This window comes from Ornithodoros turicata, chromosome 7 (genome assembly GCF_037126465.1).
Source record: "Ornithodoros turicata isolate Travis chromosome 7, ASM3712646v1, whole genome shotgun sequence".
Taxonomy (NCBI): domain Eukaryota; kingdom Metazoa; phylum Arthropoda; class Arachnida; order Ixodida; family Argasidae; genus Ornithodoros; species Ornithodoros turicata.
Window position 1 is genome coordinate 47,263,543 of NC_088207.1, and position 26,640 is coordinate 47,290,182.

Consider the following 26,640-nt stretch of genomic DNA (forward strand, 5'->3'; position numbering starts at 1 on the left):
TGATGATGAATGGGAAAATTCGCCACCTGTGTTGTTGCCCACTACCCCAATGCCGACGGGACTGCGTGAGATGTAAAATGACAATGAGTGGGATGAGCACCAAGCAACTAACCTGACGGCCATTTGTCAAAAGCTCGCGGCTTCCGCAGTTCAGCCTCTTTCGGATGTCGCGCTAGGAATGCTGGGAATTTTTGCGGCGACCCACGAGCGGGTTGCTGATGTAAGATGAGGAAGTAGATTGACGGGATTTCGTGAAGAAATTCGGGTTCGTTGCGCGTGGTGTCGATCCTACTGGCTCGCGGTACGAAGCAGCACAATGTACTGAAGGTCGAGTGCAATAGGGGGTGGACCGTATGTGTCTTATCGATGTTCTTTAGTTTCACGAGTCTGTTCAGGGCCTTCCACCTACCCGTCCACCCCTATTGCACTCGACTTTCACTACATTGTGCTGTTTGGGGTAGGGCTGTAGCTGAAGAAACTGTGACGTGGGGTCTCTGCAGCTAATTACAAATCGGTAAATGAAAGTGTAAAAAGTTATTTTTTCGCCCTTTTTTTTTGCGTATACGTGTAGATTTCAGAGTGAAGACTTACGGAAAGCTCGTTCCCGTCTTCCAGATATCAATTATTCCCCATTTTGAGTCCACCGACCCCGAAAATTTACTCCCCAGTACTACAAGTATATACAGTCTCTAAACTTTGCATAAACTTCCGCGCATATAGTCCCCAAAACGACTTTTCATTTCGTGTCAGCGCCGCGAAGCAACTGTGGCTAGGAGCGGCGTACAGACGTGGACAGATGGAGATACTACAGCAAAGAGGAGTGAGAGACAAAGGGGGGGGGGGCGGAGGGTTAGTATGCGTCCTGGGTCGACTTCATGTGGGAACTGTGTCGACATTCGTCTGGAAAGTCTGCCGGAAAACCTCAGACAGCACAGCCGGTGCCGGGATTCGAACCCGTGTCACCTCCCAGTCTCGGCGCGGAAGGCGATCATTGATTGATTGATTTTATTTTTATACACACACCCTGTATATACAAATACATAGGGTGGAGGAGACAGAAGGAAGACTCCCTGTTAAAGTCTCATTCTAACCACTATGCCAGACGAGCTGTTCCAAAAACATTGTTAGCTCTTTTTATTTATTTTTTTTAATAGCATGCCGACCTTGGTCTGGCAGACCGTTCCCTCTAATAAATGTATATTCTCCCCCAGTTTTGTTTTGTTTTTTTCTTCGTATCTCAAGTGTACGGCGTCTGGGATTCATGCTCCCACGCATACGCGTGCTTCGGCTGACAAATTTAGGATTGAAATAATTACCTTTCCAATAAGTGCAGATGAAACTGCTTCACCCCCGGAAATGAGTCGCGAAAGACCGAGCTATATCGGGTTCTAGAGGAAAAACAAAAACAAAACTCATGCGCTAAAATGAAGACAGACAGACAAAAGAGGAAAGACGTGGAAACCGTCGGCGTCTTCCGCCTCGAGGAATGCCCGGAATGCAGTGACGCAATTCAAACTAGTGCGATGTTCGTAGTGAGTGACCCAGACCCAGTGACCCCTCCCTGGGCTTTTCGGGCGTCCTTGCGCTCGCTCAACAGCCTTGGCTGGAATTTCCCTCTTGGGATGAGAGGGTGTGTTACGTCGGTGGCACAAGGACGTGTCTTTGTTGTTTTCCCTGCGAATCGGGGGCTTCGGGGCTGCGTGCATTTCGGATGAGGTTTCTTTGCCGCTTTACTTGTTGTATACCTTCGTTGTGTCGCTGTTATCGGCTTTATGCGAATCCTTTGGGCTGTTCGCATATTCTGGATTGTCCTAAGACATGAAGGGGAAGGGGCAAAGACTGTTATTGCTTCGTTGCATCTTTGTCTATAAAGTAACAAAATTTAATCGAATAATTAAGTCAGAAAATAGTGTCGAAATTTTGAATATTGTGAGGAAGAACCATCGCTATCACCCTCTCGCGGAGCATAATCTTGCAAGCACGGACAGGATGACTGATAAAAGAGAGAGGACGCTGACAAGCTGGTGCATACTTGAAGAAGGAGGAACCAGAGACACGGAGGAGATTGGGACGGACGCAACAATTCTCTGTTGTGTCCGTCCAAATCTCCTTCGTGTCTCTGGTTCCTCTTTCTTCACGGACAGGATGCTTACTAACAAATACCAGAAGAAACGAACTTTTCCCACCTGTACATTATGTGGCGAAGCACCTGAAAATCTCAAACATAAACAACGAGATTTGGCCGAGGCAGACCAACAATTAGGGACGACACAGACGTTATCTCAAACGTTATCTCTCGTTATCTCAAACATATTTTACTGGAGTGAAGCAAACTACGAACAGACGCACCATTGACTGACACTCTAATGAGCAAGACGGGGGATGTCATCACGATGCTGTTTCGCGATACCGAAACCGAAAATGAGAAGCCACCGGACGTGCTACAAAGCTGGATACAGCGCCGCCTACTATACATTGGGAACACCTCAAAAGACTGACAGAACAGCGAAAAATCGTCCTAAAACCATGAACATTGTGTTACGTTTTATTTTATAATGTCTATATTTTCTTCCTTTTTGTACCCGTGACTGCCTTCTGGGAGTCTGCCCTGAATCAAAAGGAATTAGGTGCAGCAGTGGCCCATTAAATCTACATAGCCTCTTCCCAATATTTATTATACCCCCCCCCCCCCCCACCTCTCTTTACAGGTAGTGCCAACATAAGTTCAACTCCACTGATTTGCATTAGTAACATTTTGTTTAATTTCATGTTAGCGCCGCGAAGCAACTGTGGCTATCAGCGGCGTACAGTCGTGGACAGGTGGAGAGAGAGGACAGCAGGAAGGAGTGGGGGACAGGGGAGGTTAATATGCGTCCTGGGCAGACTTCAGGGGGAACTGTGCCGATATTAGTCTGGAAAGTCTTCGGAAAACCCAGGGAAAACCTCAGACAGCACAGCCGGTGACAGGATTCGAGCCCGTGTCACCTCCAAGGCCAGTTTACCGCGCACATTATCCGCATGTGGGTACGCGGCGATAGAGCGGCGTAATTTTTCCTCTTTGTCTACGCGCTTGCGTTTTTGCTTCCACAGGAGGCGTCTCGTCGCCAACGAGGTTCGGATCCAAAATTTATTGACTATAAAAGTAAACACGGCCACCCATAGTTTACCGTAATACTCCCTTAAAATATTAGAGCTACAGTCACAGTTTTGCTACATCTCCGCCACCGGAAAATGTAGCCCTGATTTTGAGAGTCACTACGACCTGTAAGAGTTTGAACTCGGGGTCAACGATAAAGTAATAAAGGAGTCGCGCCGCACGCAGAATGGCGAACAAGCGCCATTTTCGGGCCACCCCTAAAACAGATTGCGCAGTTTCCAAGGGCTATTTGCGACACTGTGGGTTAAGCCACAAATCTTCCCTGAAACACCGTACTTCCGTTCTCCCAATGAAAACGTACCGTACGTTTCTTCGATGCTGTGTCTTTTTAACTTTAGTTTTACGCAGAAAGCAGAGACAATGAAATACTTTAATGGCATGTCGAGTCTTGAAAGAGACAAATCTTATAAAGCGCCCGGATATTCTCCGTAGTGGAAGTTCCGTGCATGCGTTCACGGAAGATGTGCGTAAAAATCCGCGAGATAATGCATTCGTGGAGCTGAAGCATGGGAAGCGCTTTCTCATTCGCAACGAGCTATATACGCTGGCTTTGTAGTTTATATGTAGACGAATATTACAGCTGAGAGTGAGAAAAAGTGTCTGCAAGTTGGGAGATGCCTTTCACCACTGGAACGCCATCTGCAGAATGTGTCACGTGGTCTAAGCCTATCCCTAATGGCGCGTGACTGCTTCGAATGCGGAGGAGATCCGGCGCGGTTCCGGTGGCCTTTAGTTTACGACCCCGTTGTCTGGTAGTTTTATGGGCTGTCCCGGCATAGTTGCCTATGAAGTCAGCCCACGTTGAAGGATCTTCCACGAGTAGTATCCCGCAATATGGGGAGGCGACTTGGGAACTGAATTGATCTACCGAGAGTGTCGTCGGTCGAGCCGAAAGAGTGTCGTTAAAATGGTGGTGAGAACGCTTCGTATGTGAGTTCGTGCGGCAAAGCACACTCAGTAGAGTCTTTTTTTTTTTCTTCAAAGATTTACGCTGCTACATTCTCTGCCATTGAGAGGAGGTGAGGCCACGGCTACATCCGGGCTACAATCTTTTTCTTTTCTTTTCCTTTTTCAATCAGCAATGTCACTCAGTAAGCCACAGTGTTACCTACCATGTCACCTTGTAGTGACCCACACCGTAGTGATACCTACCGGGTCATTTTGTACTAATTTGATAAATTTTACAGGCGCTGCGCATTGACAAATCTTCGAAGTTTCCATCCCGAGCACAATTTTGAACTACGGTACTTTGCCCATCTCAGCGCATGCTAATTCAAAGAACGGTAACGTTTTGTATAAACACACGCACACACACACACAAAAAAAAAAGAGAGAAAAGAAAGAAAAACGCCACGCGTGAGCGGTGGAGGCATTGTGTGAGAACAATGTGAAATACAAGTTCCGAGAGTAATCTGCAAAGTAAACCTCCTCCACAGTTCTGTGTGCGCGCGAGGAGCCCTTGACTGCTTTTGTGTTGTTGTTGCTGCTGCAGCTGACCACTACAGTGGTGGTTGCTGCCATTGTGCAACTTAACGGGGCAGCGTAATAAACGTCTGGCAGCGTCTTCGACGGAGCGTGGCGTCAGCCGGGCGACCCGCTTTTTTCCGCCGACCTCGATACACGTTTTTCTAGGGAAGGAATCTTTTGTTTTGTACGGCCCCGAAACCGAAAGAATAATGAAAATCAAAATGAAAGAAAAGCTTTACAATGTTGGTAATATGCAGCGAGTACCAGATTTCCTACCAAATAATCGTGAACGGTAAGATGATTGAGAGGCCGTTCGGCGTCAAATGCCCGCGCTTATCTGTGTTTGAGAGTTGTGTAAGTGAAAGATTGGTCACGCCAGTGGTGCACGGTTGAGGTGGCCTGTGGATGTTGAAGGAACGGGTTGTGTGTGCGGCTTTGGGGGGGGGGGGGGTAAGATAGCTTATGATACAAGTTTAGATGGATGAGACTTTTTCTTAAAGGGTGGATTTGGACAGTTTTTTTTTTTTTAATCACCTTGAGTGTATTCTCCATTCGTGTAGCAAAACAGAGAGGCTAATTCTTCACGAGCGATTTGATAAGGTAGATAACGTAGTTTAGGCCGGTACCCATTTTTGATGGCGCATAGCAAAAAAGAGCTGAAGTCGAAATGCATTCGCTGAAACTGGTTTGGCTACATACTGTTCTCCCCCACCGATAACGTATAAAGCGACGTAGAGTCGGCTTTCGTTCGTGCACCGCTGCTAAGCGGGGAAGCCCACTTCCGAAAGCACAATATCGCAGCAATGCCTTCGTTCCTCCTTTTACTTTTTTTTTGCGCATCGTCAGGTCGGTACAGTTCTCACATTTCATCTGGTTTGAGGAGCCCTTGAATGCAGAAGTTGTACAGTTAATGGTGTAGTTTCCGTAGTGGTTAAGTACTTTTATTTTTGTACGCACTCGCAACGTACGTGCAAAATGGTTAATCTAAAATTGCTTTTTAATTTTATGGTCTTCTGTTTTCTGGGGTGCTATGATCACTTCCGTGTCGCAGTACCATTCTCGTACTAACGCGTATATGTCCTTAAGTGCTTTCCAGTCGTAATCGAGTATAATCGAATGAAAGCGCGCCCGCGACGCTCAGGCCTAGTCTTAAAACTTTGCGAACTACGAATGTAAGGATGCGTTGATGAATAGCGGTGTCTTCAATAACATCTAAGAAATTGTCTCGGATAACGGCGGTTTGATATCGCATGGAGCCGCTCAGTCTTCGAGTGACATCTGCTATAATGCATGCTGCGTTAGTTTCAGAGCTGCGTGCCGAAACAAATCTCTGGCGTGTTTCGCACAGTTTACCATTAATTCGATCCGGCGTGCGGCCGCTACACTGGCAGCAGTTTCTGTTGTTATCTTCCTTCGTGTCGAAACGCGTTAGTCCCGGCTTCCTGCACAATTACTGAAGGATTACCGGGTTAGAACACGAACTCGTGCGACAGCAAAACCAAACGAAGTCGCCTATGGTGCTGCCAAACTGAAGGTGATGTGGTGGATGCATGGTTACTTTCCTTCCTTTTATCATGAGGCACATCGGAAGTGTTGTATTCTTGCTCTGTGCAGTGGTAGGGGAACGTGAGGCACAGTGAGACGATGAAGTTTGTCGATTTTTCTATTTTTGTACAGGAAAGAAAACTTTGCATTTTGAACTCCACTAGCTAGAACAAATCTTGTTTTTTTATGGTCACACAAAATAAACGTTATCTTTTAAGAGATACTCCGACAAATTGCGAAAATGCGACAGCTAACTCTTGTAACTGTGTGCCGCAGGTTCGGGCAGAGTGTTACAATAAGTGGGGGAGTATGATACCAACGGCATACAACGAATTAGCTGATGCAAAGTCAACTTCGAACGTGTAGCAGGGCTCGAAGCAATCTCTCTCTCCTTTTTTCTGCAAAACGCCGCAAGAAGCCCACGCTTTTTACGGTCTCGTTGTGGACGAACTTGGTGAACACGAAAGGAACACGATGGAAATTGATGTTCTGAGGCTCAAACGCGGAAGAAATGACAAACACACAAAGCCTCAGACCTTGGAAGGCATTGGAGAGGCGTGTTAGCTTAGCTCAGTTGGTAGAGCCCATGGACCGGCAATCCAGAAGACGTGGGTTCGAGTCCTGCAGTTGGCTAACCTTTTCAGTGACTTCCTTCTTTCTTCACGAAAGGAAGCTGTAGCCCGTATATTTTTATTTTTGTTGTTGTTTTCTTTCTAAGACAAATATCTCCTTACCAATCGGTGCTGCCTTGCAGCTATTAAAAAGTAAGTAGTTTTATTTAGTTTAGCGTCAGCAGAAACAAGTTATTTAGTATTCGCTCGACGTAGCCATCTAGGGTAGCCATATTTTTTTTAGGTATATGAACCTTAAAAAAAAAAAAAAACAGACTCCGGCTATGGTCAAGGGGTGAAACGGTAAAGTACTAACCGAACAGTCCATGCAACAAACATACCAGCACCTATACTTAACCAGCACATCTCCACATAGCGTACGTTTCAGTGACGTATTATTAGAGAGTTTTAGTGCAACGTACCAACGCCACCAAGCTACAGAAGGCCTGCCTATTGCCTCCTCTCTCTCCTTCGCTACGTGGACATATAGTCAGAATTCGTCTGCTACTCCGATTCGCCGTTCTGCGAATTCAAGAACTCGCAAATGATTGCAGCTAACTTGGAACCTGTAGTCCTGAATCTGTATAGACAAAAAGTGCAACACGCTTTCCAGAAAATAGAGAGTTGTAGCAGACCGTTGATAACGTGGCTAGCGTCTCACCGTATCAACAGGAACCAATCAGTGGATAAGATTCTGAGTCACGCACGAGTGCGATTGGTTCCGATAGAGACGATAACTTTATCAACGATATACGAAAACTCACTAATCAGTCTTTAGAAGGATACGGGACCGTTCTGCGCTTTATTTCGCATTTAGCACGCGGGGACGTTCAATCACTACTCGCAGACGACGGTGGTTCGTCTCCATGGCTACGACCGCTGAAAGCACGTTCGTAATTGGCTACCGCCGTTGAAAACACGATCCTGATTGGCTGACCTAGTTGTTCCGTCACGTCGATGAGTAAGCAGGCTTTCTCTATCTAGGTGGTGTCGATCGTACGCTGTCGCCATTGCGTACGTAAGGGATAGCGTGGTGGTTCTGCGCAATGCGCAAAGTTCACTATGTTTTGCGTGTGCGCAGATCCACCAACGCCATCCCTTACGTATACGCAAAGGCGATCGCGTATGATGCACTGAAGCTCACTATTGTTCAACACGACGAGCAATTGGGCTAGTTGGTGCGAATGCATAAAGTAAACACGACGCAAAGGACAAAAGGACGGAGGAACAGACAGGACGAGACGCTCGCCCTGTCCGTTCCTCCGTCCCTTTGTCTTTTGCGTTGTGTTCACTTCACTATTGTGTTCGCCACCGTTCTGTACAAAGTGGCGTCACGAACGTGGAACAAACAGCCCGATGAAATTACCAAAATACATGGATACACCCACGCAATATCACAGGTGAGGGAGGAGGCTTTACAATGGTTACTGGGGAAAAGCTCTATGAATATACGAAATGTTTTCTCCGGGTATTTGTATATCTAGGGAACCGTCGCGCATCGTGAGGGAAAGGTAAACAACGACCGCTCAATATAAATTGAACGTGATATGATGAATTATAATTCCTTTTCTGTTTGGCAAGCTCCTGAAACTGTATCACACCGTGCAGATATGGCATTCCGGCACTTTCGAGTGTATGCGCAATGAATCCAGCTCTTACGAAAGCGCTAAAACACTATTCAGCCGTTACTGCATTGTATCTTAAGATAGCGGTTCGTTGTAACCAATGCTCTGGACGCGCAAGCAGTCGTGTTCTCCCAAGTTGAGTTTAGTTGCCATTTTCACTCATATGTTTTTTTTTTCTTGCTCGTAATACTTCCAGTTGCAGCATATAGACCGCGGTGACGTACACTTAACTCTGTTTTTTGATGAATTGATCATTGGCAGATAGTTGTCCCGTGCGTGATCGATAGCACATGATCGTTAAAAGCTCACTCCCGTATCTATACAACGGAGAGTCGATCGACATCTTCCCAATATGCGCAGATGTGTTTCCATCTAAGCCCCACCTGATCCCAATCCTTTGATGCCTCCTATAGATAGTATAGGACTCTCTTCACAGCATCCGTCCCCATTGATGACGTAGAACGCTTTGAGAATAAGGTTTATATGGCCTTCGTCTTACCGTCGTCCGTCGACGGACGCAGAGTAAAAGTGCTGCAGTTGAGATTGCATCCCGTTTGCCTGCTAAAAAAAGAAAGAAGAGTTTCATTTACGTATGACACTGTGTCGAGCTGTGTCGAGCTAGCAGAAACCGTGCCGGTGGTCTGTAATAATTAGGCGCGGGACGTTTAGACACATGCTTCCTGGCTCGTTCCTCCAAATTTCTCACATTAGTTTTTTGTATATATAATATTTAGCACCGTACACCCGTACTGTCAATCAGGGTTGCGGAATGGGATCACCCGTTCCATTCCAATTCCGTTCCGAGGAATGGGGATTTGTGATAATTCCATTCCTTTCAATTCCTCGGAATGAAAAGGTATGGCCAATTCCCACTCCTGGTATGGCTTGGAAACCCCATTCGATTCCTTTAATTCCATCAATAAAAGAAAAGGGACCGGTAACCGTGCTGGGTAGCCCAGCAGTACTATAGAGGAGATTGACATTACCCATCACGGAAAAAGCAAAAAGACAAGGTTATTTTGCCCTTGATCGTGTGGCACCCAGACCAGTCCATTCCAATTCCATTCCGCCTGCGAAAAAAATGCCTAATTCCATTCCATCCGTATTACAGTTTCCGCCATACCATTCCAATTCCATTCCGGACTCTGATAAATCTGGAATGATTCCGGAATCATTCCAACCCCAGAATGGTAACTCCGCAACCCTGCTGTCAATATAGCTAACGTGTGAGTTCATCAGCGTTTATAGTTTTCTTTAGGGAATCGCATTAAAACTCGAACGTTGTGCAGCGCAGAATGAATGAAAGTTAGTATATTACGCCTTCACACAGACAGCTGCACTTCGAACGCAATTGCACCGTAAAATATGGAGCAACAAATTAATCACTTCGTGGTAATCACTTACGTGGAATCGTAACTCAGTTCCCTTTCAAAAGTAGTTCCTCGATCGTATGCTTCCTTCGCGCAGGTTTACACTCGCATTTTTAGAGCATACTCTAATCCACATAAAGAATGCAGGAAGAACAATGCTACATGCATACACGTATGGGGGCCACTACTACAATGTCTTCCGTTCTCAGCGCCACCTTGTAGACGTGCTGTCATCAACGTGTTTCTGTCACACATGACGATATTTGGTAGAGGGTGGACCTCGATATTCCCGGTTGCGAAATCCCCGATCTCGAAATTCACGTTCTCCAAAACAAAGAGAATGCTCGATTGCTTCTTCACTATACTTACTTATCAGTTATCACTATACTTACCCACTCAGATTCACGAGTTTTCGACGTCTGTCCAAGCGAACGAAGGCCACATTTTAACGGCCGTTAGGCTTGGCAAGGCGGACACGACGGAACAGCCCGTTGGTTAGTTTATTATTAGGTTAGTCAAGTTCGGTGCTTGCATATTTCATGTCCAGGTTAGCCTAAGTTTGCTCTTGTCAATTTCCAGCATTTATTTACAGTAGTTTATTTGGCAACGGGCATTTCGATCGCTTTATTTCGAGGTACATCCTTGGTAGAATGTCGCCCTCTTGCAGCTGGATCTTTCCGGTCATCTCCTTCCCTCAGTAACTCCCTTTTACGACGCCTTTCAGGCCTTTGCCCTCCACCAATGGGAGACGTCTGAGGTGAAATCAAGTATGTATACGGTATCGATCAGTCCGACCGATATTCCGCTAATTCGCAGAGCAATTTAACCGTCTGGAATTTCCCAACGGTAACAAGTGCGCATTACTTTCTCTTAAGCCAAAATGATGACTCTGCTCGATTTTAATGAGCGGGTAAGTTACCTTAAAATAAATGACAGCGCTAAATGAGACGATCGATACATATGGTTAAGCGGATGCCTCGGATGGATAAATGTATCATGTAGGTCTGGCGATGCTCTTACGACTAGAAGGCATCGCTTCTGGAGATTACCAAGAACAGGGGCCGAAACGATAGGTACTATACATAAATAGTAAACACATATGATAACTAAGTATTAAAATGAATATAGAGCGTCTAACTTGAAAACGTCGGGGCACTTCATAATAACTTAATGTGCTCATATCATGACTGAACCATTGCTATAGACGGCGTTTGTTTGTTTGTGTCTGTCCGCCGGATTGTCCGTACGGCCGCTATGGGAAAATAGGAGCCAGACTGGTGCCGGCCGACAATACATTTAGTATGGCGCGCGCGGCTGTGATTGTCGACGCTAAATGGTAGCACCCAGAAATAGTGCAGATCAATTGCGGCCGAACTGGTGCTGATATCCCACCTTTCGAGCATTTCTGTTGCACAGATACGTGCACTTGCAAATAACGGCGCCTCAGGGCTGAATACAATCCATATTTTAGTGTGCTAGTGTTCGCAGCAAAATGAGCAATGACAACGCTCATCCTATACTATAGAATAGAATAGAATAGAATAGAATAGAAGTAAAAATAAAAAAGAGGAAACGTAGATCGCACTGGTGCGACAAGCCTATATTATATCCTATCCTATATACTGTAGTTGAATAAGGAACGTATGAAGACAGTTTAATATGGGATCATTTGGTTGCCGATGTGCTAGTGCCGATGTACCGGAATAACTGTTGTGAGTGCAACTGCTTGTACAGGGACTTGCTTGGTTTCTCTCATTCCTGTTTTAAAAGAAAACTAGATTTAAAAATGTAATGTGAGCGTTACAGTGTTAGGAAAATAGGCGTATAACGAATGTCGGGAAAATGAAATATGACGGATTACGAAAGGTATACAACGCAAAACCCTTTTTTTCGGAAACAAAAGTTGAAACACGAAACCTGCCCCTGGCTTGATTGAATCGCGTTGCGTATGGAACAGCAAATGACTCCTATTTCTTGTTCGTCAAGTTGATGAGGATTATGAGAGAATATAAGAAAAAAGGTCCACAAACAATCTCGCACCTATATACTACACTATATGTATACCTATATACTATACTATACATCTATACTATGCTATACTGCTACTATTCTATATACTATATACTGCTTCCTTATGGCGTGGAGATGCCACTGAAATGTCACGCGTGAACTTTCTGAAATGTCTCTACCGCGCCGTTTCAATACTTCGCGGGGCGACGTCCTTTTGTGGGTTTCCTTGTACAGTTGACATTCTCTAACTTTTCTCTCTCTCCCTGCTTTCAGGCGAATTCGTCGAATTCACTGTCTTCCCAAGTGCCTAAGTCCGCCAAGGTGAGAACACATATTGAATCTATACCTTTCCCACATTGAGAGCATGAGCTATACGCCCTCGCAACATTATCGATCCCTATAAAAGCTGGCGTTGAGGTCAGGGCGGCCTACGCGGCGAAATTCCTGGTTAAACATTTTTCCGCAAGTGTGTGGAGCTCGTCTGCTTCACGGCGAAGAACCAGAAAAATGAAGTTGGTATAACGTCTACGACAGTCGGATGAGGTCTTGTGTGCCCTGCACAAAAACACTTTGCAGTGAAGTGCTAGATCGCATCACAAACATTTATAATGCCCCCGAATGATGTGAAACGAAGGGACATAAATAGATGAATAAACGGATCGATGCATTCTTTTAGATCTGGCTGTTTTTGGATACAACCCGACATTTCGCTCATATATATAGACGTGTGACTTAGCGATTCGCGTAAAAGCCGAGAGCCCCAGCGAACGTGCCGATGTAATGCAGACGGCTTACTGCCAGTAGCTTACTTGCACTTGGCTTCTGGTTTTCGTATTGTGTCGTATACTGCTGTTATGGCGTACATATTTGGTGCCGTATGTGGTTTCGTATGGTGTTATGTATCGTGAATCGGATCAATACGATATGATTTAAAAGGTTACAAGATTTCAGGAGCCCTCCAGTGCAGGGGACGTACGCGAAAAATGGGCGAGGGAGTACAATTATTAATTAAGCACGCAGGAGAATGGGCTTAGAGTATCACTTTACATTTCTGTGAACACCGCATGTTGGAGAGGATACTACCCTGTTGCGATTACTGGGTCCAAGGTATTCATCCTCATTAGTTCAGCCTCCTCTTCCAACGCTTCCACGTCCACGCGTGGGGGACATGCTATATCACCTCCACATGGTCGAAGGCCGTACACAGCATTTACTCCCAACTTGTTCGGCTGCAACATCATCCGGAACGCGTTCACTTCCAGTCCTCCACCTGTTATACCTCTCGGGTCGTTGGCACGTTAACTGCGCGGATTTCCCCGGGTGTCTTCTCGAAACTCGCACACTCCGGCGCAGTGAAGACCCGAAGAAGGCGACGGGGGAGGTCGACCGCCTCCGAACGTTTGGGGTCGCTTCACGCTCAGCTTGCGACCTTGGCTGAGTTTACGGTTTCCCTTTCGCTGCGCTCTGTCCCCATGCTTACTTGCGCTGTTGACCGCCTTGCAGCGCGGTCCTGCAGCTGATCTCATCTCGAAGCTTTTTTTCTCCGAAGCGCTTTTCCACTGCGCGTGCGATGGTCATGGCAGTCGACGCCGGTGGTCACCTTCGACGCCGTTTGTGACGGACGACTGTCTCGAGGTGAACATAAGTGTTGGAAGCAGCGGACATTCCCATAGTGGCCACAGATTGTAGCGCTCGGTCCAAGCGGGAGTTCTTTGCGCGCGACGGGCGGGTTATCTCTCGTGTGCTTTCCTGTGTGACATCCTGTAATACAACGGATAAACGCATCTTCCATCACGACGACGTCAAGATCCATTCTTGTGGCGCGCTTTGTGGTTCCCGTATCTTTTGTGCCTCTGAAACGGCTCAAGAAGCCTGCTGTGGAATCGCTGGAGCATATATATGCCATTCATATGCAGCGAAATAGGGACATGCTCTAACTTGTACACTGTTGTTGCGGTGTGTGGGCCATCCTACAGTAACGTGGTAGACAGTCATGCCGCCAGGCTGTTCGGCAAAGCTGTCCGGGAGGCTGGAGGACGCGGTCGCGTTGACGGTGGATAGTCGCTGCACAGAACGTGTTTCCAGTCATTCTGTGTACCAGAACCGTGCTGGCGCGCAAGTGAGTCATCAGTACAACAACCCGCCCTGCAAGAAAAAAGTGTGGAGGACCAAACGCGTGCTCTTCAAGCTTTTGTCTTGGGTGAGTTCCTCGACCTATGTGCATTTGAGAAGTAACGCTTAGCAATGCGGTGCGTTCTTTCCTGATGGTATCGTGCTTTCCTTTTCTTCTTTCTTTTTAAAAATTGTGCTCAAAGCGTGTGATGAAGCTTCTTGTAATGCGGGTTTTGTGTTGTCCAAACGCTATTTTGTATTCTTCCGATATAAAGCGGTATTAAGATTAGTGGAAGGCATTAACATTTAAAGAGCACCGGCGAGCGGTTGGAAAGGTCACCTGTGTCGTGCACCTCTTTGTGCTTACCAATTTAGTTCTTATTACAATATTTGGTGGAAATGCGGGAACGCAGCAACCAGCCGCACCGGTTTTAAACTCACTTAGCGTTTTGACGTTTTAATATCGAATTATGCCCCTCCTCGTTTCTCCTCCCCATCGTTGTCCCGGACAACTCAGACAGCACCGTTATCTGACAACACGTATATACTACTTATAAGCGGCGTTAGACATGCACTGTGGCGGCAGATCTCGATACGCACCGATGCATTCACCGCGGATATCTCTCGCCAGTGTAGCGTGTCAAGGGCGAATTCTTCATCCGCCCCATTGCATATTCGGATAGAGTGTAGCCCTCAAACGGCGTTAGATACGAGCACTTGTTGTGCGGATCCTGTACAGAGATTTGGGTTCTGATGTCGCCTGAATTTCAGAGTGTCCCCAATGTTGCCGCGGAGACGTGACAGCGATTGATTAGAAGCGTTGTATTAGAGTCGGGCGAATGCATGAGTGGGTCGCCGCAGGTAGCACATCTTGGCCCTATATTGGCCTATTATGTGGGTGCCTATTTAATGGACGCGTTGCAGGTAGCGCAACATCTTGGTCTAATATTAGCTGGATATTGGCAATACTGGGGCAAGTGCTTTGGAACGTTGGGCGGCCAATATTACACCTTATTACTGGGACATTACACTCCATTGCTCGGCTTCTGCATCTGTAAGTAGCTTACGACGAATTCAACCAAAATGCGTTTGTCCCTAATTGTGGTCAGCCTCGGCCAATTCTCGTTGTCTACGTAGCTTGTACGACGGAGCAGCGAAACTGACCTATAATAGTCTCGCGATCCGAACAGCTGGTCGCACCAGCGCCAGCTACGTTTCCATTTTTTTCTTTCTATTCTATTCTAGCCTCGCGATGTAATCGTCCAGTGAAGCAATCAGGTTAAATCATCTTTGTTAACATTTGAAGCTTTTGTGCGTACTTGAAATTTAATTACCGTTTAAATTAACGCTCGGTACGCTCTCCTTTTTAAGGCCCGAGTCGATCGACACTTGCACGTGTATGAAACACTCTTTTTGGCGACATATATTTTTCATAACTTTTTTTTTTCTGACAAGAAGTATTTTTGGCATTTTCTGTAATTATATTTTTGCACTGCATATTGTATGCGCATATACATTTATATTTTTGGGATATCGCACTGCTCATCGTCTTCTCGCATTGCCCGTTGACCTGTAACAGTGACCGTTGAACAGTGTAAGCTGTACACGATAATTCGATGTACGCGTTAATCCGATAGCTCGCCGAAACATGTGTTGGAAGCAGCGAATTTCGTTAACACCGCAGTATATAGTTCCGCACTGAGCATCCTAAGGCAATAAGAGAAACAACGAAGAGCCTCAAGTGTATGCTGGAATCCTATTTGAATCGCAGGTAAACAAAAAACAAACAAACTAGACCCAGAACACAGCTTTCCCCAGGCGTAACGGTGCTAGCCATCCCTAGTAACCATGCTTAACGTCTTGGCGTTATGAAGGCCCGCTTCATAGGTGATGCCCTTTTCTCGTATGCCCCCGCGTTAACGATGTCTGCTGCGACGTTTATTTCGTCTCGGCGTGCGCTGCAATATAGCGCCTGTATAACAATAGAGGAATAAGGAACTTTGCTTGCCCGTATAAGGGCGCTTTGGGAGCTTCGGGACCTCCCGCTGCTGTTCATGCGACTGCGCGTGTGTCCATTATCTCTTTTCATCTCCCTCTATGGCTCTATTTCCCATCGCATTAATCTTGTCCCATAGCGAGAACGCTGCTTGCATTGCGGTGAAGCTTGCTTTCGCTCGGAATTCTCTTTCGCCGTAATTGTCGTGTATATATGGTTACGTCTCGTTCATGCGTTTTGTAGTTCTTGTTATCGCGAGGAAATAGACGGTGCTACGTAATAGGGTACACGCTGGTCGGGCAGCAATACATATGTAAACAGCATCAACGTTATGGGCAGAGAGCAAAGTAGGTTTTTTTACTGTTTGCTGTATACGCGTCTGCAATATGCTGCCTTCCTTTCGTGGACGTCAATTCGTCCTATGTATGCGCCAGCAAACCCGATACTGTGCTTTGTTCGATCGCCGGGACGCAGAACTTTAAAGAACAAGCCTTATCCTGCCCGGCACTGCTTGGTCAAGTCGCGTGTTGTTCAGAGACGTAATTTCGTCGCAGATTTGAGCGGCACGACATATAGTAATACATTCAGGTGTATAGCCGTATACATAGTTCATTTCCTTGTATAACCCACCTGCTGCTTATTGCTATTTTTTTCCTGAGCGCCGGATGATTTTTTTTTATTATTTTTATTTCCGTGTTAGTGCCGAGAAGCAACTGTGGGTATGAGTGGGGGACAGGGGGTTAGTATGCGGTCCTGGGCCGACTTCAGGGGGAACTGTGCCGACATTAGTCTGGAAAGTCTTCCGGAGAACCCAGGGAAAACCTCAGATACAGTACATTCGGTGGTAGGGAATTTCGTAAATACAAAGTTAACTTGGGTTCTGGCTGACGTGTATGTAGAAAGCGAATCGCGAAACAAACATTAGGGAAAGGGTAACGCTCTATGTACGCATACAATATAGGATTCTACGAACATTCGAATTTTTCGAATACCGATAAGCCCATAATTGCGCATTAGATTTGAATTCAGACTCGTATATGGCATCCACATATTCCAATTTCGAATCGAAGGAATGTAATATATTCGGACAGTTCCGAAGCGGCACGCGTAAGCCCGAAAACGCACAAAGAGAAGGTATACAGTGCGGCTTGATGCGATGACCCGTGAACGGATATATCACGTCCATATATTTATTTATTTATTTATTTACAATACCCCAAAGGCTCTTGCGAGCATTGCATGGGGGAGTGGGGTTGTACAGATATGAACATAACAAGCATATACGGATCGGTTATGTAACATTCGCTTCGTGAACTGCAGAGACTCGGGGAATGAATTGAGACAGGCACAGCATTTAGGACTCAACAAGGCCCACGCAATGATCGAAGATGTTATCTATTCGCTTCGGTTTTAAAGGGACGGTGAAGTGACATTTAGCGTGGCTCGAAACTCCAGTTTCATTCGTCAAGCCATAGCCTCCTATATAGACTCACTTCAGTGCGTGACGTCATAGCGATGCAACGGCGCTGCTGTCCTGTTTGGTTGGCGGAGCACGCAAAAATTGCGTGATCAGCGAGCAGACTTGTGCCCGTTACACGAAAAAAGTAATTGATTACCGTTACCAATTACTCGACTCCAAATGTAATTGAGTAACGAGTAAAAAAGTAACGCGTTACTCCGGTCGTTACTCTGCGTTCACACAAATTACACCCGTCTTTGTGTGCCTCAGAAAAAAGAAAGAAAGAAAAGCTCAACAGCGGAACAGCTAAAATAACGCGAAAAACAAAAACGCGTAGGACAGGTAGACCTCTACGTCTACTGTATTTATCGCACGGGAAGACGTTCACCCGATTGTGGAAGAACATTGCCTGGAACTTCCCCATGACTTACTAAACCTCCAAAGCTTCAGGTTCCACCACACTGGTGTAGGAAAACATTAGGGAGAGACCTCCTGAGACCTGAAATTCCAGAACGTTATTACAGTGACCTGCGCTTGCGACAACAAAGGCCGACGGCACGAGGGGCTGCACTTGGGGCAGAACATCTGAAAGATAAGTTAATCTCTGCCGGAAAAGTAATCAATTACTGAGTAATCGATTACTCAAAAAAGTAATTGATTACAAGTAACGCAATTACTAGTAACGCGTTACGCACAAGTCTGTCAGCGAGTCACAGTGTGTTTTCGGTCGTTGTTAAGGGCATGCCGCCAAGTGGTGTAGCTATTGTATGTGCTACGCGGTACAGAAACGGCAAATACGCCGTACACACCACATGCGGTTTCCTGCTCCCTTTTGCCCACCGGCGACGCCTGTTACATGCGCACCCTCTTGTTTACAAACTGAAGTGGGCCCTGTATACTACATGCCAGCCCAGTGATCCCGAAACACACAGGCGCCGGTCATCCACAATGGTGGCGCTAGTTTCCTAGGGTGATGATAGTTATCTCGATGCGATATCCGCAGTACCGGCCATGACGCCGTCCTCCTACACATAGAGTGCAGAGTGGCGTCAAACACCCGGAGATATGATATGACACTAAAAAGAGAACGTATCAACGCTAACTGGCACGGCGTCTTTCGATAACCACCAGCTTATCGAGCGATGACTGAGGCCTGCACGGCGTGCACCCCCCACAGGACGCTTATCTCCGCTAAGCGCGGTAGAGCAGCGTATGTACAGAGCATACGGCAGCGTACGCTTACAGGGTGGGCAAAGGTTGTCGATGCTCGACTGTCCGTGTTTCTGACCCTAGGAAACTGCAGAGTTTGAGGTAACTCGTTAGTCGTTACTGTAACTAAGTTCCTTTTTTTGGTAACTTGTAGCTTAACTCGGTACTTTTGCGCCGTGGTAACTTTCAGAGGAACTCGATCCCTTTTCAGGTAACTTTGCCAAAGTAACTTAAGTTAAGTTCCAAGTTACTTTTAACTCCCTTTTCACTCACGTCCACATAGTTTCTTGCTTTCTCTCTGGTTCCTCATGGCATTTTTTGCCATAAATCGTGTTATTCAATCAATGACAGTATTTTATTCAGGAAGTAAGAACCGCTGCCATTGAAATGAAGCCGAACCATTGTGCGCCCACAGGGAGTAAGATGCAAAGCGTTCGAATAGACCTCTACCAGAGAAACGTCATCATGACATTGGTAGACAGAATGAAGCCGAAACAAATCGGAAGGAGAGGGCTGGGTTTCACGAACGGGCACTTGTTCGCTGCCTCCCATTGAAAGAAAAGTAGGACCGAGGGTAGCGTCCATTTAAGGGACCATATCGCAATCTCATCAAGACCGTGGCTTTCGTGCGCGACCTTGTTCACCTCTAGCTTCGAGCGTAGTTCAATTCTACTAAATTTTGGCGCTGTCGGACACTATGACGCCATTTGTTTACAAACAGGGATAGGCCTATTGTTGGACATAAACCAAAACGATCTAAGGGTGTTGCACTCCTCCGCAGGCAACTCAACGTCTATCTCAACTGCTCACGCGCGCTGCACCTGCGTAATGCTATTTTGTGTCCGAAGTAACTTGGAAGTAACACGTTCTTTTTTTTAAGTAACTCAGTAACTGCGAGTTACATTTCATGCTGAAGAACGTCGTTATTAACTTAGTTACATATTGCACACGGTAACTTAACTTGTAACGAGTTCTTTTTGACGGGTAACTTCTCAATCTATGGGAAACTGACGCCCCCATACGGTAGCGTGAACGGCCGATTTTGCCTCATTGAGCCGGCATGTAACACGTACATAGGAGGCCGCGGGCAAGCTATCCATCAACAATGGCCATTTACAAAAACAGTAAAAAGAAAACAGCCGCAAACGGCCGGCACGATCCTCGCGTGGCGTCGGCAAGACCCCGTGCCTCTCTCCTTTGTTTCTTTCTCCTCAGCTCACGCGCTGTTCATACGTGCTTGAGCTGCGCCGGCGGTGTACGTCAGGAGTCACGTGATGGGACCTGCCAGGGGGATAGGTGACGTCACTACGTACCCCTCCTCCTTCGGCACGCTCTTTCCAAGAGTGGAGGGTTTTTGAAAAGTGTGCGGAACAGAGGCGTGCCGCGCTCGCTGCAACCTGCGTTTGTCCTTTCGGAGGAGCTCTCTCTCTCTCTCTGTTTTTTTTTTTTTTTTTTTTTTGCGGGACACGCCCCAGCAAGAAACAGAAAAGAATGTGATGGCCTCATCAGTGCTCTTTCAAAGTGACTGTTCGCGCAGCCCTAAATCTGAACAAGATATAGTCGTACAAACGTAAACAACGGGAGCTAGCCGAAGCAGGCTACATTTAAGGAAAAACACGAACACGTAAACCCCCAACGCCCAAGAATCAATCAAATCAAACAACGCAAAAAAGGGTGCTGACGCCAGGATTCGAACATGGGCCTTCTGATTTGCAGTCAGTCAGTTGTTTAAAGATATGGTCATTCCAGATAGTCGTCGTCGGTGGTCATGTATAGTCGCTCCATTGTCCATCCACCTCAGCGGACATTGCCTTATTCTGTGCTGGGCACGTCTCCGGTGACGACGAGGGATGTTTACTTCTGCAACTGGCGTCTATCACAGTCTATGCACTTGGCATGTTTTCTGTTTTGCGCCCGCGGACGGCAGGATCTCTCATTGGTGGGCGCTGATTTTCAGTTTCGTATTCCCAGGTCGTGTCGAGCAGACTCGATTTTTCGGTGTCTCCAACTCCTATACGAGAGCCTGAGAGCAAACACGCGTAGGCTTTTCAACGCAATTTTCTTCGTGGGCGGCGACGATATATCTGACCGTTTTCCTCAGAATGCCGGCGAGTTCTGAAATTTTCATGCGGCTTTGGTGCGTAGCATCGTTTACGCTCGCGACGCACGCTTCGAAACTCGAAAACAGAGTTTCCCCACGAGGCGGCACGCGTGACCTGTCACCGTGTCACGCAGCGTCTGCCCTCCTGGGAACATTCGCTTTGCTGTGTGTTCGCTGTGCACGGATTGACGTTGCATAATGTACGCTGTTCCGGGGCTTGTTTACAACTTTTCGAGGGTTGTAACTTCTGGTGGTGAACCTAGGACCTTTTTGAGGACGAAGATTGCACTGCGTCTGTGAGCCCGCACTCGGAAGCGATTTGGGTGGTGCGTTGCGTGCGGTGGGGTGCGTTGGTTACGCGACTTTTTTTTTTTTTTTACTTTTGTGGCAGTTGTCTTTTTTTGTTTTTATCCACAACGCGCATAATTACAGAAGGGACATCTTTGTTGTGCAAACGGCTCCGACAACAGTTGAGACTTCAACTATGATTGAAACAAGCTATATACGCAGCTGTGCTAAGGAAATGGTTGGTTGAGCTGGCTGGGTTTGGCTTCTTGTTTTACAGTGTAGACGCACTGTACAAATTTAGTGTAACTGTTTTATTACTACTGTACCCGACGCCAGCGCTCCGAAATGCATTTGACTACAAAACCGTCACCATGTCTCCGCGTCGTACCGCTGCATAAAATCGATCATATAAGTTTGCATTAAGCGACCTTTACATTCGCTAATGCAGTATCCAGATATAATGTATTGTACCTGTTGAACACATGTGTGACGTTTTGCGTTCATGCACGAACATTTTCATCTTACAATGGTCTGACATTTGCAAAACGCTATCCGTTTACACACTGCGGCTCTTCAGTGCCGCGTCCTGCATATGCCAAAGCACTGGAGCACTCCCAATGATTGAAAGAAGGCTATTGATGCTTTGCGCAAGCGAGGTTCGGCAAATAAAAATAAATAAAAATAAAAAATACCGCTTATCCACCTCGTCCACGGAGATCCAGTATTCGCTGTGTGTACAGCACACGTATCCATCGACACGCCAGCGTTTTCTTCCTCGTTTTGTTCCTTTCCTTTTGGATATAGCGGGGCGTCGTTACGACATTGACAAGTGTTTCCACCGTCAGCCTCCCTTCACAGGAGGCCGCCTGTTTGAAGGCCGGTGATCACGGTTATACGCTGTGTACGATTGTTTCACAGGTGCCAATTTTCACGCACATATTTCATTGTTCTTATTTTATTCAGTTTTAGCGCCGCGAAGCAGCTGTGGCTATGAGCTGCGTATTGATGTGGACAGATGGAGAGAGGACAGCAGGAAGGAGTGGGCGTACAGGGGGTTAGTACGCGTCCTGGGCCGACTTCAAGGGAACTAGGGAACTAGACAACAAGGGAACAAGGGAATCATTCGTCGGAAAAGTCTTGGAAAACGTATAGGGGAAAACGTCAGACAGCACAGCCGGTGGTAGGACTCGAACCCACCACCTCCAAGTCTTCAGCACGACCCGCCTTAACCCGCTCGGCCATGCCGCTGGTCACAGTCTTGTACAGGAGTAGCTTGTCTCCATTTTATTCTCTGTCACTTCAATTTCATTCAATTCAACGTCGATCATTCTCGTAAAATTTGTGCTCACATATTTAGGGCTCCTTTTATTGAAGTACACTCGTGCAAACCTCCCTGTTGTTCGTGGACCTCAATTTTTTAGAAGGAAAGTACACACTGACGGGCCATGTGAGATAGTGCTGTTTCATTTTCTACTTTTTTTTCCTTTTCTCCTTTTTTTTTTTTTTTTTTTTTGTCATCTGCAATGTTGGCGAATTGCGAAACCGCGCAAACATATCTACTCGAGAGTGTAGCGGAACAATAAACGGGGTATCGACCGTTACGCAATCTGTTCTGCCACGAAACAGAACAGGAGAAACAGAAGAGATCACGGGCAGACCAGCGCCATAGCGCTGGAAACACGGTGTCAGATCGAGCGAAAATAATTACTTTGTTGCCATTACTTTGTTGCACCAGCGTTTCCTTTTTGCAGCGCAACCGAACGAACAATTTCCCCGCTTGTAAGTTGAAGGTGTTATATGTATCGGGTAACATAAAATAAAAATATGAAAACAGCGCGAGGCGTTTAAAGAGTTTTTTTTTTCCTCGCTCTCGAGAAACTTGATATTTCGCGGGATTAAATTGAAAACGACAAGCTGCAAAGGGGGTCTCGTAACATCGTCGTCGGCGTTTATTTTAATGAATTGAAAAACCAACAGCGAAAATTGTTTTTAATTTTTTTGAATGCTCTGAAACTCGGAAGGAAGCCTCGAAACGTGGCGACTTATATAGAAATATTTTATAAGTAGACATTATTCAAACAACGCACAGACTAATAAATGAACGTTTGTCACTATACAAATGGAACTCCTAAAGTGGTCCTCCTGGTGGTTTGGCCGTGATGAAACATCTTCGGCCGAAATGATACCTTTGGTCGTAACGAGATGTTACCGTTCTCCTTCGCTTTAAACTTTATAACCATTGAGAACGCCTTATAGGAAGGGAGCGATGTACCCAGACGCTGCGCAATCTTTTATACAGTGGCAGAAAGTTTACCCGATTATCTGGGTTGCATGATATATTGACTAGAAAATGCGGCACAGTCTGAAGCCCTGACATTTTGTCACAAAATACTTTCTAGTGCGATGTAGCAGCTCGTTTGTTACACCCCACGAAGAGCGATCGGTATTGCCCTTAGCACCCTACAGTATTTTTTACGCGTCTGTACGTTGGCGTACAATGGTGCCTTCTGTTCCATTGGTCACAATTTGCCTCGCAAATTTTCACAACCGCGGTGCTTGTGTGTAAAAAAGGATAAAAACAACGCGGGAAAAAAAACTGATTTCAATTAAAGGAGACAGATTTAAACCGAATAAATAAGACTTCTTTCTATTTCGTTTCTAATTTTTTTCAGCCCTGTTCAGAAGCCACCCTATGCCAGAGCAGGTTTATATGAGGACGTATTTCCTCATGTGCATCGAATGCAATTCATAAAAGACGGTATTCATTACAATCTTGACAGCCAAAGGCGTTATTTAGACCTCGCTGGCGGCTTGTGTCAATTAGTTAATAACGTTCTCTGTTTACGGTCCTCAAATACATTCAGCATACTTTCTACAGAGTGCTAACCTTTCACCTTTCCACCCATCCTGAATTAAGTAGCTTCCTCCCACACATCGGGAACGTCACTCATTTATAACCGATGTCTGAAAAGGAAAACACCTGCGCATTTCTCGCGCCAGCGAGCATCGAAATTGAATCGCGTGCACATCGAATCCTTGCGCGCGCGCGCCCGTTGCCATAACGGCCGCATCATTTTTTCATCCCGGTTTAGCCCGTGCCGCGCGCGTCCAGCCTGCGAGATCCCAAGCCGCGCGCGCCTGCGTGTGCACCTCGCAGCGCCCCCGCGCTCGAGCGTCAGCACACGCGACCGATCACACACCGACGAGCCGCACTTGCTTACAGGCACCAGCATTCATTGCCTTCTAGAAGTTCTTCGGCGACCGCTTGCCACGTCTTTCCTGTGCCGAAGAAGGATGCTGCTTGCGGTGTATTCCTCGTCGTCGGTCCCCGATAGCACTTCCGCGTGAGCACCACGTTCTCAGAGCACCTGCGTTGTCAACAAGCTGTCTTCTCTCTGTGTCATGTTCTGGACGAAGAATCGTTTTGGGTTGAAAGAGTTTGAATAGTTTCCTCTTCCCTGTTCATAGAATATATTGGTAATCGTTTTTTGCTGTTTGGATCACAAAGTGACTATACTACAAGACGTCCGGGACACACCATGGTGTGATTATGATCAGCGATGACCGACATCTCTTGACTGTGCTGGAGTTGTACGGTTCTCGTGTTCATCCTTCGCCGTTGTCTCTGGCTGCCAGTCTCCGTTTGTCGTGCCACTGTGACATGAGTATCTATGACACAGTGAGGTTATCTTGTATGTACATATTTCGTGTCACTCGCCAATGGTCTTCCGTATGTCCGTAGCTCTTGTTATCAGTTGTCGACACATCTTGTGTCTCGCCCGCCGTATATATTAGGCTCCTTCCTTTTCGGGTTCACGCGTTAAAACGCCTACATACGCGTGCACTATATCCCTGGCGATTGCATTATACAGGAGCAGTTAATGGGATCCAACAGACCCCGGGGAATATCCTCGTTAAGCCTGGCGATTACCTGACTCGTCCATCCTTTATCCAAACTCTGTGGAGCGACCAACCGTGTGATAGGGAGGTTTAGATTGTCCTGCTGTGCTCCGGATGGATTTTAGATGCACTCATTAAGTCTCCATGGTGAGCGCATTCCTCATTAGAATGTTCATTTAACTATTGTTTTCAGTTTCACAAAATTAGCGTTATCCGTGGAACAACACCGGATTTTTTTCTTTTCGTGCAGTTTTCTAATATTAGTAGTTGCCAGACAACATTATTAGAGGTGGCCGCGAACCTAGCCTTGTCGAGTTTTCAACAGGTATTTCCTTTTATCTTGCGCTATGTTTTTCCTTTTTCCGTTTCCTTTCGTCTCATTACGTTCACCGTGATGCTTGTCCTTTCCTTCGCATGTGGATCCAAGTGTCTGCACTGTCAACGTCAAGTCTAATAGAACGCCTTCTGCAACCGGTGGATCGTTCACATCTGTTTCTGCTTCAGCGAAGGCAGACGACAGTCGGATTTCTTCCCATTTTTGGCTCTCGCGCGATTGGTTGCTTTTCTTTTTTTTTCTTTTTTTCGCTACTGTTGTCAGACGTTTCTTCGTTTTCCTCCTTGGAGACGAGAGTCCTCGACCGGAGCACTCAAGTTGAGTGGATGTTTCTATAGGAAATGGACAAAGCTTCGCGTGCGGTTCGACGCCTTCCGTTGTTCAGTGCATGCAGCGCAATTCCCTTTCGCCGAACGTTGGAAGACATAAAGGTGCATCGCCACCATCGACACAAATGTCCCGCAGGTTGCATTCCGCTCGTGATAAGATACGCTCTCGTCGGCTGTGTGTGTGATATCTGTACGTGAGAGAACTTCCCCCCGGAGCATGGATGAGAAACAGCCGGAAAGCTCCGGCATTTCGGCGTTCATGTGCGGAACGGAGTCTGCTAAGGAGCTCATGTGTTGCACCCAAGTTCAGGTAGGCAACCCTGTGTGCCACGTGATTTCAAACCATTTACTGTCTTCACTGTGCCGACTGAAAATCGGTGCCCTGCAGGGCCGTGCACCTCCTTATGTTGCCCAATCTTAGACAGAAAAAGCCGGTTCGTGTTCTGAACTATAGTCGTTAAAGAAACTCAAAATACAGCATCGCACGCAATATATGTATATGACTAGACGCTTACTACATATTTTTGGGAAAAAAAAAAAAAAATCGGATTGACAAAGATGATAAAAGTTACTGGAGGGATAGTCGGGGATAGCGTCGTGTACTTTCTTTTTTGCGAACGGACGTCTTGGGTTCATCCCTTGGACGACTCGCGTAGCCGCGCTGACCCTGCGGCAGCAGACACTGTCGCCAGCATACACGCACAGCCTGTACAGCAGCTTCGCTTGCCAGAGAAGGTATAACCGGACTCCTTCTGCTAAGAAACTGGACCACACATATTTTCTTCTCCGCTTTAAAAATGGCGTCCGGTCAAAACACGCAGTTGAACTGAAGGTGCGATCGCAAAACCTGCGCTATGCGTTCCTAAGGCGAAACGTACTCTCTTTTCTATTCTCGCTAAACAAAACAATGCTTGGTCAGACATTTCGTCGTTGTTTTTGCTTTCTCTTTGCATTACGTCAACTGGGAAACGGAAACGCAGTTGGGCTGCCACATTAGCGGGCGGTCGGTCGGTCACCACCCCGCCACTGTAGGAATGCATTTTATTGCACAATCAATGACGGCGTAATTACAGCGACGCCGTTTAGCTCGCTGTCAACTATTACGTGCACGCAAAAGTACCACCCCC

General features: G+C 46.5%; 2 protein-coding genes across 6 annotated transcripts in view; one reads left to right on the forward strand and one right to left on the reverse strand.

Moving 5' to 3' along the window:
• Positions 1 to 26,640, reverse strand: part of LOC135401323 (uncharacterized) — a 70,490-nt gene that overhangs the window by 21,318 nt on the left and 22,532 nt on the right. The window lies entirely within an intron of this gene.
• LOC135401321 (serine/threonine-protein kinase D3-like) overlaps positions 1 to 26,640 on the forward strand; it is an 88,308-nt gene that overhangs the window by 16,275 nt on the left and 45,393 nt on the right. Inside the window, exon 2 of one of the 2 annotated variants that reach the window (XM_064633659.1) lies at positions 12,059 to 12,106. In XM_064633659.1, coding sequence (XP_064489729.1) covers positions 12,059 to 12,106 — 48 coding nt within the window. Of the gene's footprint in view, positions 1 to 12,058; positions 12,107 to 24,591; positions 25,824 to 26,640 lie in introns of those variants that run through there. The other variant, XM_064633658.1, reaches the window with a different exon arrangement.